Genomic DNA, 17,565 nt, shown 5'->3' with positions numbered 1-17,565 from the left:
AAAAAATCAATCTTTAAATTTCTCAAACTTGTTCAGTACACAGGTGCGTTTCAATGAACTGCAGCAATTTCAGCTGACTGGGGCACCGTGGAGTCGATGAGCTCTAAGCTGCAGCCTTATTTCCTCCGAATCTCTATGAATGCATTGCTTTTTCATGTCACTTTAACCTTTGGGAAAATGGCCTGATGCTTAGAGAATAAAAGCCCAAGGAAGCTACAAGCTGCATGCACAAGTGACATTACGTACTTCATTTACGAATCTAGAAAATACACATTTTTTTTTCTTTTTTCAAATAGAGACACATGGAAATGTCAGGACCATTTAAATGTACTACGGTACAAAAAGAGGTCGTTTTTGAAAGCCCCGGGGTTATTAGGGGAGGTCTCCACCAGGTGACTCAGACAATAAGAGGAAGAACCCACAAGTTAGAGTCATTGTGCTCAGGAGTTTATCACTTTTTAAATGGCTCCAAATCACACAGCATATGCACAATTTTGTTATAAAATTAACTGGAAGAAAATCAAAAGAAAAAACAAATGAAAGAAACAAAAAACAACAAAAAAAATAGTTACTTTCTAAGGAACAAAATGGCTTTATGCTTTCTGGCCTCCACAGTAACCTTTGGCTCTCCCTTTGTCCATGTCTAAAATTAAAGCAGCTAAGTGATTCTTCAATGTCTTTTTTCTGTGAGGGGGCAATATATTAAATTAGGCCTATTGATTTGATGTTCAATAAATATTTTCTGATTGAACTGTGTTGTACCAGTGCACATCTTTCTGGGAGTGTGATTACACAGCGTTAGACTCTAGAACTTACCCAGGACAGTGAGATAGGCCTTGGAAGTTTTGACAGGCATTGTAAATAAGGAGCAGGTGTACTGCCCTTCATCAGACAGAGACACGTCACTGACACTGATGCTCAATTCATGCCAGGAAGCGCGAACCAGCTCGATCCTATTGTCCCTTAAAGCTGAAAAAAATATTGAAAACATCAATAACATATAAGTAAGCATATTTATAGATATATTATATTTTGACCACAATATAATGATTATTTTATTTAACCATTCATTGAACTTTTACATCTTGAAGTGCGTTAAAGGATATTTTAAGTATATGTATACATATATGTTTATATTATATTATTGTATATACTATAAAATTATATATAGTTTAAAAGACAACAATTAAGAGCCCTTTAATCATCAAATTATTTAATAAAATCCCAAGTGCGAAAGAGGTTGATGGTGATAAAAATGATTTCTTTCATATTATTTTTAAAAGAATGAATGCTAAAAAAAAGAAAGAAAATGAATGACAGAAACATTTGGGGAACTGGAATTGTTAATATTATTCCAAAATACTAACAAACAATTTTTGTGTATTAGAAAATAGTCCCTGTCATAGATACACTAACTGAACAATATTTACACCAGAACTGACAATTACCTGAAAATTGCCGGTGGCTTACTTACCTGTTGCATACATTTGCACTGATTGGGTTGTGTACTATGACAGTATATTTTTAGGTTAAAATCACTTTTCTATTACAACTATTTCTAGAGTATCTGTCAGAATCTTACAGAGTTTTGTACGTTTTCACTCAGCTGGCTGGGGAAAATGAAAGTTTATTGTGTTCATCATTAAGAATAGCAAAGCAGTCTCGAAGCAGGTGAGAGACAGTTAAGAGTTTTCTCACTGACAACCAGCTTCAGAGAGCATCTCCATCTTCCCTGTGCCTTGTACCTTGTCCCCATTAGAGACAATGGAACATCGTCAGTCCAATGCTGGGATCCTTTGCATCACCTCCACTACCAGGAAGTCTCTCCAGGGGAATATCTGCTTTCTAAAGTGACAGGTCTAAGGGGGAAATTAGCGTTGACTTGTGTGTACCCAACACAAGTCAATTGGACCAGACAGCACAACAAAGTCTCACAGAACTCTTCCGAGAAGCACACAATCATGATAGATAGCTGCAAAGCAGAACCTGCTTGCTATTCTAGAATCATTCTGAATGCACCCAGAAATAATCATCTGTGCCAATAGCACCCAGCTTTAGCTTTTAGCAGACAAAGATTCCAGGACAAAGTGCATGAGGTAGTCACTTTTGGCTATGGTTATCTATAGGATTTATACTCTTCACAGGATTTAGAATCCCCTAGGAGATATATCTCAGCATATTACTGTGAGGGATTATTTTAGGTTAATTGAGGTAGAATGACCCAGGTTTACCGTGTGTGGCACTGCCCCTTAGGCTAATGGCCTCTACTGAATAAAAGGGGAAAAGTCAGCGAGCATGTCTATGATTTCTGACTATGATGCATGTGCCAGCTGCCTTTTTGTCATAACGTTATTCTTTATTCTTCTTTCCCTGATTTCTATATCCCCGGGGTTGTTAGTCAAAATAAATACATTCTTCTTCAAATTTCTTTTGTCACATATTTTTATGACAACAGCGAGGCAAGGAAGAAGACACTGACTACAACAAATAATGAGAAAGCAATACATTTTTTGAGGAGAGTAATCAAGAAAGCAACACTGAGAAGAATCAGATATGGGGGTTTCTGACAAAGATTTTGAAACAGCCACCATGTGAAGTATTAAACCCAGGTCAAAAATCATTAAAATTAAACTCCATTTTTAAAATAAAGCTCGCCTGAATCAGAGATTAAAAGAGCTGCACTGATCAGTCTTACAAACCATACAGTGGTGGCACACACCTTTAATCCCAGTAGCCACACTAGTTTATAATAGAAACTGGGCAATAGTGGTGTACACCTTTAATCCCAGCACTAGAGAGGAATATATGATGGGAGAAGACAGGTTTCAGCTCAGTCTCATTCTGAGGATTCCTGGAGGCACAGTAGCCATTTTTGAATTGAAGTAGAGGTAAGAGCCAGTGGCGGCTGTTTTGTATTTCTGGCCTTCAGGTTGAATAAACACTCTCTGATCTCCTTTAAGATAAGAGCTGATGTTTGTGGTTGTTAATATCATCAGTGATGTGAGAAAACCCATGATTTTTAATACTAACCTACACAATAAATTACAATTTTAAAACAGAATTAAAAATAAATCAAAACAAAATCATACAAAATTGAAATAACACAAATTAACCCTTAATAGATATAGTCAGAATTCATTTTTTTAAAACGGTGGTAGACTTAAAGTTAGAGCATCGGGTTTCTCCCAATAAGAACATCCAAGAGAACATAGATAGAAAGTTAAAAGAAAGAAAACAATATCGTCTTAGTGAGAGTGAGAAATCCAACACAGGTGTCACTATGCTCTCTGTAGATAATAAAGGAAAACAATTTTGAAAAAAATACAGTAAAAAGCATAACAATCAACTCTTTTTCAAATTGGTAAACAAACAAACAAACAAAACATATATGTACAGAAATCAAGACACTGAGAATCTGAAGTAGGAAAAATCTAAAATCCAGGTCAATATACTTTAAAATTAAACTAAATTTTAAAAATATTCAGAAGAAAATGGTAACACTAAACTGTTCCATGCATAAACATATAAACTTCCATAATTAAATACTGTGCTTGAACCAAAACCTGAACTGCTGGGCTATGCGTAGCTGAACACACAACTACATGCCTGCATGGAAACAGGACTCTGGAGCAGAGGCTTGCCACCTCCCCAGTGTGCAATATTTTCATGCAGTGCCTAGGACTGTGGTGACCACAACCATAAAATCATTTTGTTACTGCTTCTTAACTGTAATTTGTCACTGTGGACGGTGAAGCAAATATCAGTCAGGTGATCCCAATGGGGCAGCGATCCTCATATTGAACCCTGTTCAAGAGGATGATGGGTGGTTTTCTCTCATCTTGTATAGTCATGGGGAATCAATGGGAACATGTAATATTTAAACAGCTTTAAAATAAGTTTACAGTGACAATTTGAAAATATTTTGAGTTTGGAGTCTTGGCCATAAACTGGATATCTTAATTCCTACAATGCTTTAGTCAGTTCATTTACTGAATACGTTTAGCATTTTAAAGCTTTGAGTGCATTTGCTATACAAAATTTTACTACTTTTAACATCTAAGCTCTAAAACAAAAAGCAATGGAAACTTTATGTCAGTTTTGTTATTTACCAATGGACTTGAAAAGTTAATTCTCTACAGCATTATTTGCCTATCTGCTTTGTATTTAAGCTAAACTAACAATGTCAGTGAGAGATGGAAAAAATAAAGCTAGTATCGTACTTCAGAACTGACACACATGAATGTATATCCACTGGTAAATGTACAATTGCTCAAAACTAAACAATGTTATGATCTGCACCACCATCCCACAACCTCCCGTCTTTTGAGGGGTCACTCTGCAGACCAGGCTGGCCCTAAGCAAGCACCAATCCTCCAGGGTTTCTGGTTGGGAATATTGATTTGCCATCAGCCTCCTCCTTCTTATCCTGTAAATTTCTCTGTGAGTTCATTTGCTAGACAATAAAGCTGACTAATGTGATTTCCATTTTAATGAATGTTTTTAGCAAACCCAATCTGCACAGTGTTGATTTTTTTACAAGTCCACACATTCTATGATGTCATCTACAGCTTACTTTCAAAGGGCATTTCAAGTGTGCAAGAATAAAGAGAAGCCCACAGAAGTCCAAAGAGGGATGTGCTGCAAGTGAATGGGTTTCCTGTGTGCAAGCAGCTTGTCTCACTGTCTCAGCACCCGGAGGCAGAGCTATCTGCACAGTAGGCATTCAGTGAGTGGCTATTGAATTGATACTGAGAACTAAACTCTGCCTATAGATGATAAGAGCAGAATGAAAAAAGAACTCGACTATGAAGTCCTTTTCAGGATCTCTCCACAGGATCCACAAGGGAAAGAAGCTAAACTAAAATTTCCATCTTCCCTGTCGACACTGATGAACATAAAGAGCTAGAAGCACCATGCTAAGTAAATTTTTAACAAGGTTACAGTTTTCTGGAAAGTGCTTGCAATGTCAAATAAGTGATCTTTAAAAATATTGCCATTTTTACCAGTTTCTGAGTGAAAACAAACTGTGGTAACTAATCAGATACTATATAAATTTTGTAGATAGTAAGTTTCAAATACATAATGATAGAGTAATTGTGATATTGATTGATATAAATTCAGTTTTTTAGAAAAAACATCCTTTTAAATACACAGTCTTAATCATCACCTGATATATTTTGTTTGCTTGTTTTTTATTTGTTTGTTTGAATGATTGTTTTTTTAACTCAATATATTTTGCTCAAAAATATATAAAATATTCCCTGGAAAAAATAAGTGAGAAGTAGAAATGAATGTTTGTAATAAAATAACTCTTCACCGAGATTAAAAAGTGAGCTAATAGGTTAAGTAAGGCTTTCTCAGGTCACACCTCATCAACCTTTAGGTGTCTGCACCCACTAGGAATGTGATTAAATGGTTCAAAGCTTCAGGTTCTGGAGAATTTAATCTTAGCTGCAAATGAGCACTGACCAATGAGTAAGAATCTATTAAATAGTACTTCACTGTGGATAAAATTATTTCCCCAGTACCCCATTAGTCTAAATGGTTCATCAATTTTACAAATGCATATTTAGGTTCATACTTAATAAAGTAAAATTCTTAGGACTTTAGAGTTAGAAATTTTAGTGTTTTTCTTTTCTTTTCTTTTTTTTTTCCCGCTTTGGTAAGAAAGTTACTGGCATATTTAGCAATTTATATATCAATTCATTCTAAACCTAATTGATTTAACAGTGATACTATTTAATTTATCCACCATCTTCAACCAAGAACTTAGTAGTGAGATCTCAGTAGTGAAGAATCTGCCTAGTAACCATGAGACCCTAGGTTGAATCCCCAGCACTTCCATTCGAATATAAAAACCAGCAAAGAATAAACAGCTAACGCTTTGCATATACTTTACAGTTTTCCCTCACTTAATGTTGTGTATATTATAAATGATCACATACCTTTTAAAAATTATTCTATTTTTTGAGATCATAACATAATTATATAATTTCCCTTCTCTTCCTTTTCGTTCTTCAAATTGTTCCCAAATTCCCTTCCTTAAAGTCTTACAACTTCTTGGCCTCCTCTTTCATTAATTGCTGATATATACATATAATGCATAAATATATATTTATATTTTATATAAATATATAAAATTTATATTATATAATATAAATATATTATATATAAACAGAGAATGTCTTCTCAGGCTGTATGATGTCACTTGTATGTACATTTTTAGGGCTGACCACTTGATTTTGGATAACCGAAAGGTGTTCTTTTCCCCAGCTAAGACTATTTATCCCATTCTCAACATTCCTTAGTTGCATGTAGTTCTTTGTATAGGATTGAGGTCTCATGATCTTTTATATCATCAAATTGAACAAGTCTATTATTGTTGTCCTTGTCAAAACACAGAGTACTGTGGCCCATTCCCATAGAATACAAAATAACTCTTGCACCTAGGGCTCATGGATTATTGTGGAAGACAGAGCTGGATAAAGTTTATTAAAGCCAGAAACCAAGGGATTTTGCTATGGGGTTGCATCTCCTAGTATGTGTGTGTATGTATATATATATATATATATATATATATATATATATATATATATTTGGCCATAAAGTCTCACCAACATGACTGTCTAAATATGAGCTGAACAAAGACAAATGGTCATCATGCTACAAGGGAGCTGGGAGTATGAGGGTGGGGAGTTGGCTGCTAGAGGTTATGATTAAGAGAAGGCCTCCATCTTTTACCAAAAACTGCAGAAAATTAAGAAATACTGGGAGTTGGAGAAATAGTCTTTTGGGGAAGAGTATACCAACTGATTATACCAAAGTGTCAGTCCTAAACACATAAATACAATTGACATTATGTAGCTTGAGCAAGCTTTGTTAGAACAATATATGCATACATATATGCATGTAACAGAAATTACTAAACAGCAACTGCAATGAATTTGAAAGAGAGCAAGGAGGAGTATTTAGGGGGATTTGAAGGGAAGGATGGGAAGGGTTGAATTATGTATCATATTATCTAAGGAAAGGTTAATGGAAGGATTTAGAGAGAGGACACAGAAGATGTTTATATATTACATTATTATATTATATCTTAAAATACATGAAACAAAAATAATTATGTAAAGGAAAGAGAAAAATCTACTCACTGATAGTATCAACAGTGTTTTCATTTGTTTATATGTCAACAATCTTGTTGATTTATTAGAATGTTTCTGTCCTTTGTAGTAGGACCATAGAGTTTCGTCTAAAGCACACAGATGAAAGACCATGCTAGTGAGTCCTTTCTTGTTTTGTTTTCCCGCAGTCAGAGAACATAAAGCAATCTAAATCAATATTCTGGAAAATTGATTTAAAAAAGCAACCATTGCTTTAGAACTACTATTTGGTATATGATATTTTATGCTGTGCTGAATCCTTACTAAAACCAGGGTAAGTGAAGTTTTGAGTAGAAATGTGAAGCAAGTTTTACCAGGAAATCTGTGAAGGACATGGCTTTTGGAAGAATGGTTTTCTGCAGTAAACCTGGGATTTTAAACATTAGCCTTTCTCACTGACGGTGGATGAAATGAGAAGCAGCACAAACTCCAATAGTTATAATCTCTTATTGCAAAACATTTGGAAAAAAATGTTGGCAAACACGGAATGTACTAGAGACAAATAAATCTGTGTTGTAAAAGGCAGTATGTTTGAAGAGGGACTATATGCTTGTTTAGGCCTTTATAAAAATTGATTTTATTGAGCTCTACATTTTTCTCTGCTCTCCTCCCTGCTTTTCCTCGCCCCGTCAACACTCTCCCAACGTCCCCATGCTCTCAATTTACTCAGTTCTTGTCTTTTTCTACTTCTCATGTCGATTAGATCTCGTATGTCTCTTTTAGGATCCTCATTGTTGTCTAGGTTCTTTGCGATTGTGATTTGTGGACTGGTTTTCTTTGCTTTAAGTTTACAAAACACTTATGATTGGCTACATGGGATAATTGTCATCTGGGTCTCAGTTACTGCACTCAAAATGATGTTTTCTAGCTCCATCCATCTGCCTGCAAAATTCAAGACGTCGTTATTTTTTTCTGCTGTGTAGTACTCCATTGTGTAAATGTACCACATTTTCCTTGTCCTTTCCTCAGTAGAGGGGCATTTACGTTGTTTCCAGGTTCTGGATATGACAAACAATGCTGCTATAAACACTGCTCCTCTGACCCGTCTTCATGACTAGTCCTAAGAAAACTCCTCTGCTCCCACATTTGAGTTCATAACACTATGAACACAAATAGCTGCTAAATCACACCCATATTCTTGCGATCTCAATCTGCAAGATCACCTTCCTTCTTTGTTATATAACATGCAGCACTAGATCTCTGAACAATGTCCACTTTCCTTGTTTTGCTTTCCCATTCATCTTTAAAACAATGTAGAAAGAGCATTGCATCTATTCCATTATGGCAAAGGGCTTCTTAGAAAAGACATACATTATCTTTTGCTGACCTCAACTCATACATATCTTTCAATTTAATTAATGTTGTACTTTTCTAATGACTCCTTCATTCTCGTCTACTTCAAGGCATATTTGGATCTTCTGTTATGTCCCTACAGTTAGGACAGTGAGAGGTCAAGGTCAGTCTTCTCTGGCCCATTATTAGCATGCTTACCTGCATCTTTTAAAGCTTTATGGCATGATAAACTCTGAATATATTAGTTGTGTAGGAGGAACTTCTAACTGCCCAGAGCAATTAACATTGTGCACTAAACACAATTCCCATTCTCTCTATTTAATAAGCAGATGCATAACTAAGTGACAGTACAGATGAGTAAATGAGAGGGCAGCTTCAGCCACTAAATCACCGCAGAGTGCAAGAGAACAACAAAACCTACTCAGGAACGAATGATGTATTTGCCACTGCGAGTGACTTGGAAATTTTGTTTGTAATAGAGCCTACTTAATGTATTTTAATTTTGTGAATTTGGGCTGAAAAGAAGTTTGATGTTTTCTGGTTTCAAATCTTTAACTATTTTTACGTACACAATACCAAATATAATTATTAGAGGTGTAATTAAAGATAAGATATATTTTGAGAATGTAACTTCTTATAACCTGATTTAATTAGACTAAATTTTAAATGTCTTTAAATATCTAAACATAGTTTTAACTATTTAACTGAAAAGAGAAGAGAATATTAAGTGCCCTGATATTTTATAGTGACTTATGTTTAGAAATCTTCAAGTATATGGATTCAAACATGACAAACTTACTCTTCCAAAAAGAAATAAGTAGGGTTGTCTTTTAACCTTTTTTTTTTTTAATATGGGAGAAGAACTTCACATAGGAAATTTCAATCTTCATTGTTCTCTTGACTTAACCATCTAGATCAAAGATACTAAAAGGTATCATAGTATCCTTTTTTATTGTTAGTGATTTCCTTCAAAATAGATTCTTCTCTCATACAATAAACTCTGTGAACAGTTGTATCTTCCCTTCTTTTCTCAGAGCCTTTGTGCTACTCTCCCCAAATCCACCTGCCCCCCGTTTCTTCTTCAGAAAAGAGTAGGACTCGAAGAGATGTTACAATTAAACAGGGAAAAACATGTTTCGATAAGACAAGGCAGAAGCCCTTATATCAAGGCTTGACAAGACGTCAGAGACAACTGCTCCCACTTTTAGGAGTCCCTCAAAAATACAAAGCTAACATCCAAGCATGTATGCAGAGGAAGTGGCAGACCCACGAAGGCCCTCTGCTAGCCACTTCAGCATTTGTGAACCCATATGAGCTCTGCTTAGTTGATTTTGTGAGTCATGCTCTCCTAATGTCCTCTCATTGGTACAAGGATGTACATTTCACACTATGAAAAGAGAAATTTAGACACTAAACCAGCCACAAAACCCTCCACCTACAATCCATTCTGCCGGCAAAATTCGTTGGGGCAATAGTGGCATAATCCTTGTGGGAATGACGGATGTTTGGTTTAACGTGAGGCCCAAGCCACAAGAGGGAGTCCATGTTATCCGATACTGCCAAGATGAAAAACTATAAATGAAATGATTTATAATGATATCCTGTTGACTCATCAATTGCTGTGTTGTGTGATCTTCATCAGAGTGGCTTGCTCCAGCAGCTGATGGGAACAAATGCAGATACCTACCATTAGATATCATGAGGCTGTATTAGAGGTATCCATCTGGTCTCTTCCCTGAGAGATCAATAAACCCAGCAGAAGAGGCAGAGAAAAGATTGTAGGAGGCAGAGGGTTTATGCTTCCCTTTCGTTCAATAAATTTTGATGTAAGTCTAAGTATATAGGACTTTATAATAGGTATGCAAGTCAGATATTCACCAATAATAATTCATAAAGATATATTTTAAAACAATATCTTATATGTAATATCACTACTTAGAAAAGATGATAGCACACTCATAATTTCACAGTATGAATTTAATATTTTCAGAATATTTCACACGGTATGACATAGAGAATCCTCAAAACTTGTCAAACCTGATCTATACTTTAATTTTATAATTGTGACAAGAATGTTGTTGCAAATAAATACATAGTACAATAATGGGTAAGTATGTTTAAGACCATTTTATAATTTTTGAAAAAATATACTATTCTAATTCTAGTTCAAAATGCATTAATGAAGCCGGGCGGTGGTGGCACATGCCTTTAATCTCAGCACTCGGGAGGCAGAGACAGGTGGATCTCTGTGAGTTCGAGGCCAGCCTGGTCTAGAAGAGCTAGTTCGAGGACAGGAACCAAAAGCTACGGAGAAACCCTGTCTCGAAAATCAAAAAGAAAAAAAAAATGCATTTAATGTTTTTAAATGAAACTCAGACTAGCAACTCAAACATTAATTTCTAAAATATCAAACATTTGAAAAACACAACCCATTTAATGTTTAGATGCCTAGATAGGATCATAGGACATTATTGAAAATATTTGCTTTCCATAATGAAATCATCATATTTCTGTATGAGCAGAAAGCCTTCCATGTGTAGTAAAGTACAAAATCATAATAATGTCAAATCAGAGCTCATATATTTCATAGAGAATCCAGCAGTGTCGCATAGTTTGAGACACGGACACTTTAAAGAGTGCGTGTGGGTTCAAATCAAGGTGGCAGTGAAGTCATGCAAGGCAGCCAGGGAAAGAGCCAGAAACACCTGCTTCATTACACATTCGATTTCAAATTAATTTTGTGAGATAAAGAATGAGGCAGAATGTTGGATGATGAAATCAATTTTGAACAAGTTGGAACAAATGGTCATACATTTCTTTTTTTTTAAATATTTATTTATTTATTTATTATGTATACAATATTCTGTCTGTGTGTATGTCTGCAAGCCAGAAGAGGGCACCAGATCTCATTACAGATGGTTGTGAGCCACCATGTGGTTGCTGGGGTTTGAACTCAGGACCTTTGGAAGAGCAGGCAATGCTCTTAACCTCTGAGCCATCTCTCCAACCCGGTCATACATGTCTTAATATTTAGGTTTATCAGCCATATCAATAGAGACATGCATATCTGCACTTACAGCTTCAAAGTGAAAATATTTTTTTACACCAGATGACTCCTTTCATCAATATTACTTTCATTTCTTTTAATTGTGTACTCTTGTTGGATAAACATCTTTTTGTCAAGAAGAAAATACCATTTGACAGGAGATGTGAAGCTATCAGAGAAAACTAAGAAATTCTGACCTGAATGAGAAACGTTCAACTATCTGCTGATTTTAAACACTGCACATTTGAAATAAGAAAAAAGGAGTTTATATGAATGGTGGTAAATATCGATAAAATGAGCATCACAGATGAGTAGGGAACTATGGTTTTGTCATCCTTAGACTTCAGAATATTTAAGCTTTGAAGTTAAATAACTTATGAGCATAAAAATGTCAATTATGATTTATTACATATACCAAATGTCCCAAAACTATGATATGTACAACCAGTCAGACTTGCTGAACAAAGGCAATGTTTACCTGAGGCTTTCCCTTTAGATGAATGATTTTCAATTGAATTCAACATTTATCTGTTCTATGCTTAATATGAGTAACTTCATTAGGAAAGACTAGTAATAGAAAAATCACCAAAGGTAAGTGCAAAATTTTATACATTTTTCATACTGAATACTAACGTGACATTTTCTTCTATTCTTCACATTCTACATATTTTTTTTGATATCTCAAGACAGATTTTCCTATGATTTGTCATAGTCTTATTTTCTTGGATAAAACATTTTTTGTACATGTGATACACTTTGAATTTGATAAATTTCTCAGTGGGTCTCAATACACAGAATAGAAAAAAATGATGTGACATTTGAAGTGAACAGCTTGTAAGTTCTTATTCTTTCCGAAACCTTGCAATATAATGGTGTTCACATAGACATAAAAAATTGATATGTTACATCTACCTATATAACTACAATATGCAACCATGAAGTATATCTTTCATAGAGCATTTGTATCAAAGAGACTGGAAGATTATATGCCTTGCTAAAGTAGAAATGCATATAAAATGGTGTTTGGTGAAGAAGTCCTTCTGCTTTCATTGAACAAGAAAATCAGCTAGTAGAATCTGTTATCCTGAAACTCTGTGGCAGCCACATTCCCTAACAGCCTGCAGCTGATGTTTGCCACCTCAAAAAAAAAGTTGACTTTGGATGGATGTCCTGTCCAATCCTAAGAATTGCCAACTAGTATTCAATTTTGCTGTAAATGTTTTAGTTCTGAGCTCATTAACAAGAAAGAATTATGAGCTCATGATGAGGTGAATGAATTTTTTCAGTACAAACATATTTATATGAGCATTGTAAAATCTAGGAACAAATTATAGCCTTAAGAAAATAGTTTTTCTCGTTTTTACTTTTTCTAAATTTAAGACAACTATTAAAAAATACAGATTTTCCCAATAGTTCATAGCTTTCTAACATGGATAACAGTTTTTATTTCCTATACAAGATTGTCACTAAGAGATCAAATAATTATTGTGCCTGCTTTTTTCTTTTAACTTTTCTGTTACTGTTTGTTCTTTCTATTATGAGAAAGGGAAGAGACACATTTCACAAAGAAAATACTTTCTGAGAAAAATAGGCCGAAACCTGACTATTATGAGTATTGTTCCTAAACTATTTACTTAAATTCAAAGAAAAAGTGATAAATGCCAGAATAAACCGTTTGAAATCCACCGTTTCCTAGAAAGAATATGAAGATTTGCACCTGTGCTTTCTATGAGTCATTTGAAACATATCCTAAACATGCTGGAATTTTCTTTTTATAATAGTAAATAATATGATTTTTACTTTGCTTCACTAAACATAATTGTTTTCCAAAAATTCTAATATACTAAATAACTTGCCAGCTTTTGAAATTTCTTACTGAATAAAAGGTCTATTGCCTTCTGTCTGTGGGTTTGATGAAGACCTTTTCCCATTCTGAAGGCCGCTGTATTGTCATATTGTCTATATCCTTCGCCCTCCAGAAACTTTTCAATTTCAAAAGTTTCTATTTTCCAAAGTCAAACATATAGGCATCCTCCTGAATATTAACCTTCAGCAGGCGATGAAAGGAGACAGAGACAGAGACAGAGACCCACATTGGAGCACAGGACAGAAATCTCAAGGTCCAAATCAGGAGCAGAAGGAGAGAGAGCACTAGCAAGGAACTCAGGACCGCGAGGGGTGCACCCACACACTGAGACAATGGGGATGTTCTACTGGGAACTCACCAAGGCCAGCTGGCCTGGGTATGAAAAAGCATGGGATAAAACCGGACTCGCTGAACATAGCGGACAATGAGGACTACTGAGAACTCAAGAACAATGGCAATGGGTTTTTGATCCTACTGCATGTACTGGCTTTGTGGGAGCCTAGGCAGTTTGGATGCTCACCTTCCTAGATCTGGATGGAGGTGGGCGATCCTTGGACTTCCCCAGGGCAGGGAACCCTGATTGCTCTTTGGGCTGAAGAGGGGGGGGGGGGATTTGATCGGGGGAGGGGGAGGGAAATGGGAGGCGGTGGCGGGGAGGAGGCAGAAATCCTTAATAAATAAATAAATTAAAAAAACAAACAAAAAAAAACACCAAAATTTTCTATTTATTAGCTATTGCTCTCGGTGTCTGCGCTAAGTGTGCTATATTTAAAAAGTGGTCTCCTGTGCCTATGTATTCAAGGCTACTTCCTACTTTCTCTTCTATCAGGTTCGGTGTAAATGGATTTAGGTGGAGGTCTTTGATCCATTTGGACTTGAGTTTTGTGCATGGGGATAAATATACATCTATTTTTTCATATTCTCCCTCCTTCCGCTCTTCAACTGGACCTTGGGAGCTCGGTTCAGTGTTCCGATGTGTGTCTCTGTCTCTATCTTCATCCTAAGGTTCTGTGGTGATATTCAAGATAGTCATCAGAGAAACCCTGTCTCGAAAAACCAAAAAAAAAAAAAAAAAATAGACATCAGTCTGACTACAGGGTAAGGCCAGTTCAGGCACCCTCTCCTACACTGCCCACGGACCTTGCTAGGGAAGTCCCCTTGGACACCTGGGAACCCCTCTAGAGCCAAGCCACTTGTCAACTCCAAAATGGCTCCCTTAATTAAGGTATCTTCTTCCCTGCTCTCATATCTGTCCTTCCTCCATCTCAACGATCCCACTCCCACAAGTTCTCACCAATCCTCCCCTTCTCCCTTCTCTCTCCCTGTCTCCCCTTCCTCCCAACCTACCCCCATGCTCCCAACTTTTGCCTGGCGATCTTGTCTGCTTCCAATTTCCAGAAGGATCTATATATGTTTTTCTTTGGGTTCACCTTATTACTTAGCTTCTCTAGGATTGCAAACTATAAGCTCAATGTCCTTTGTTTATAACTAGAATTCACTAATGAGTGAATGCATACCATATTCATATTTTTTGGGGGTCTGAGCTATCTCACTCAGGAAGTCAAGACCACAAGGTGTTGGTCCACCCACTAAGACAGTGTGACTGAGCTAATGGGAACTCATCAAATTCAGCTGGACTGGGACTGAACAAGCATGGGATCAATCTGGACCCTCTGAATGTGGCTGACAATTGGGGCAGAATGAGAAGCCAATGATAATGGCACTGGGATTTGTCTCCACTGCATGTATTGGCTTTTTAGAATTCTATTCTATTTGGATGCTCACCTTCCCAAGCCTGGATGGAGCACGGAGGTCCTTGGACTTCCCACAGGGCATGGCAACCTGCCCTCTCTTAGGACTGGAAGGGGAGGGGGGACAAATGAGTGGGAGAGCAGGAGGGAAGTGGGAAGAGGGGAGGAAGTGAAAATTTTGAATGGTATTATTTATAAAGTAATAAAAATAATCTGCTGGAAAAAATAAAGTTTCGCTAAAGTAAAAAAAAAAAGGATTATTTGTATTTTCTACATGTTGACATCCAGTTATGCCAGCACCATTAGTTGAAGGTTTTTTGTTTTTTTGTTTTTTGTTTTTTTTTTTTGCATTGTACAAACTTACTCAGTCTTGATACAGAGTGGAGGGGCTTGGTATTGTCTCAACTTGGTATGCCAAACTTTGTTGACTTCCCAGGGGAAGCCTTTTTCCCTCTGAGGAGTGGGGGGTGGGATGGGAAGAGGAGGAGCAGAAAAAGGGGAGGGAAGGGAAGATGGGGTTATTATGTAAAAAAAAATAATAAAAAAGAAAAAATACATAACCTTAAAGAAGTTCTATAGCATTCAAACTTTGATTATATAAATGAAACAAAATGGAAATATATTGTTTTTGATAATCTAACCATTATATTGTAATTTTCAATATGTATGTTTTATATTATTATTTAAATTATATAGCCACATTTACAAAATATGTTAATATAAGTATATGCATGAGATGGCAAATAATCACCTATAGCAATAAATAAATGCAACGGGAAATTTAAACGAGGACAAAGCTTAGGTGTGTAACCTAGTTAATAGAAGCGAGCTAAGAACATATGTAGAACTTAGGAAAGTTAATTTTATAAAAGTCCACGGAGAAACCTTGTCTCAAAAATGCAAAAAAAAAAGTCCTTTGAGTGTAAGTATAGTACAGATTTATTATTAGATTTTCTTTACGTTTCAAGGTAGATGACTTTATTTTCTACCTTAGTTTCCATTCTTTAGAAGTCCACACAGAACTCATATGTCTTGCTCATACATCCTTTATCAGCAGATGGGAGTGGGTGCTGAGACCTACAGCAGCACATTATGAAGAGAGAGAGTCTACATCGGAGGTTTTCATTGTGCCCCTCCCTTTGGATCTCGAGAAATCACATGGGAGAGAGAAAGAAAGATCAAAGGATTCAGAGGAGTCCAGGATACCAGGATGACATGACCTACAGATTCTACTAAGCAGAGCTCATATGAGCTCCCAGATACTGAAGTGACAAGCACCGGACCTGCAGAGGTACATACCAGGTCATCTGCGTGTGTTCTGACTGGTGGTTTTGAAGGACTACTATTAATCTTTGACTTTGCCTGTTCTCAGGACTGTTTTCCTCCTGCTGGGTTGCCTTATCTAGTCTTGATATGAGTGCTTGTGCCTCATTCTGTTATATCTTGTTTCATCCTGTTTGACTCTCTTGGAGGGACAGCTCTTTTCTGAAGAAGAAATGGAGGGTAGTGGATTTGGGGTAAAAGAGAGGAGAGCAGAATGGAACAAGGAGAAACTGTGGTCAGGATATATTGTATGAGAGAAGAATCTATTTTCAATAAAAAGAAAAAAGAAAAGATTACAAAAATATACACAAAATTTGATATATGACAAGGACTATAAAATAGAATGGTACATTACATTTTAGTGCATTAAGTATAACATTTCAGTGGCTACCTTGAAGTTGTACTTTGTATTTAGGTTGAAACAAGACATCCTGAGGAGAGCACTTCTGAAACCCAGAGGGGGAGCTCTGACGCACACCTTACTTGCTAACTCTCAAGAGGAAAATCCCATACTGTGGTTTGTGCACTGCCTCAAAGGCTCTTGTACATGCTGGCTCCATAGCTTTAACGTGGCCTTTTGGCTTTTAGCCTGGCTTTCCTTAGGATATATAGACAGCGGAACAGTCATCCTACAGTGCGTAATACATCCCAACTCTCCCTTTGAGTGTTTTCACTAAGATAATACAGGACACATGAAAGGGAAGAATGTTAAGATATCCTTCCAATTCAAAGAATAGTAAGACAGATGCATGTCTTAAAATACATTTCTTTCTGCATTCCAAAGCATGTTAATGTGATCACGCAAACGCTTTCTGGTGTCTCTTAACCATACAAAGAATAAAACAATCTTTACATCAAGTTAGTGCAATCTAATCAAGAGCTTTCTAGAGAGTCAGGTAAACTATCAACTGCACCTTCCATGGAGGAACAGTAGACATGTTTTATCAAAGGTATTTATACTAATGATCTCTCAGATAATAAAATTATATGATAATGAAGATGAAGATGATGATGATGATGATGATGATGATGATGATAGGGTATTGTTTGTTGTATCAGAAAGTATATGCTATCCACTATGTGAAAAAATAGTTCACTGTTTACACAGCTACTGTACTTTCTATG

The 17,565-nt window shown here is 36.2% G+C and overlaps 1 protein-coding gene across 3 annotated transcripts in view; it reads right to left on the bottom strand.

The window, feature by feature from the left end:
* The window catches only part of Cadm2 (cell adhesion molecule 2), a 923,258-nt gene that overhangs the window by 136,652 nt on the left and 769,041 nt on the right, over window positions 1–17,565 (bottom strand). For all 3 annotated transcript variants that reach the window (XM_041678464.1, XM_041678466.1, XM_041678465.1), the window contains one exon: window positions 817–969. In XM_041678464.1, coding sequence (XP_041534398.1) covers window positions 817–969 — 153 coding nt within the window. The remainder of the gene's footprint in view (window positions 1–816; window positions 970–17,565) is intronic.

The sequence above is a fragment of the Microtus oregoni genome, unplaced genomic scaffold (assembly GCF_018167655.1).
Source record: "Microtus oregoni isolate MIOR12 unplaced genomic scaffold, Mior012 000030F_ref0000283, whole genome shotgun sequence".
Lineage (NCBI taxonomy): Eukaryota > Metazoa > Chordata > Mammalia > Rodentia > Cricetidae > Microtus > Microtus oregoni.
Note: the sequence above shows the minus strand (reverse complement) of the source record. Positions and strands in the feature narration are given on the sequence as shown.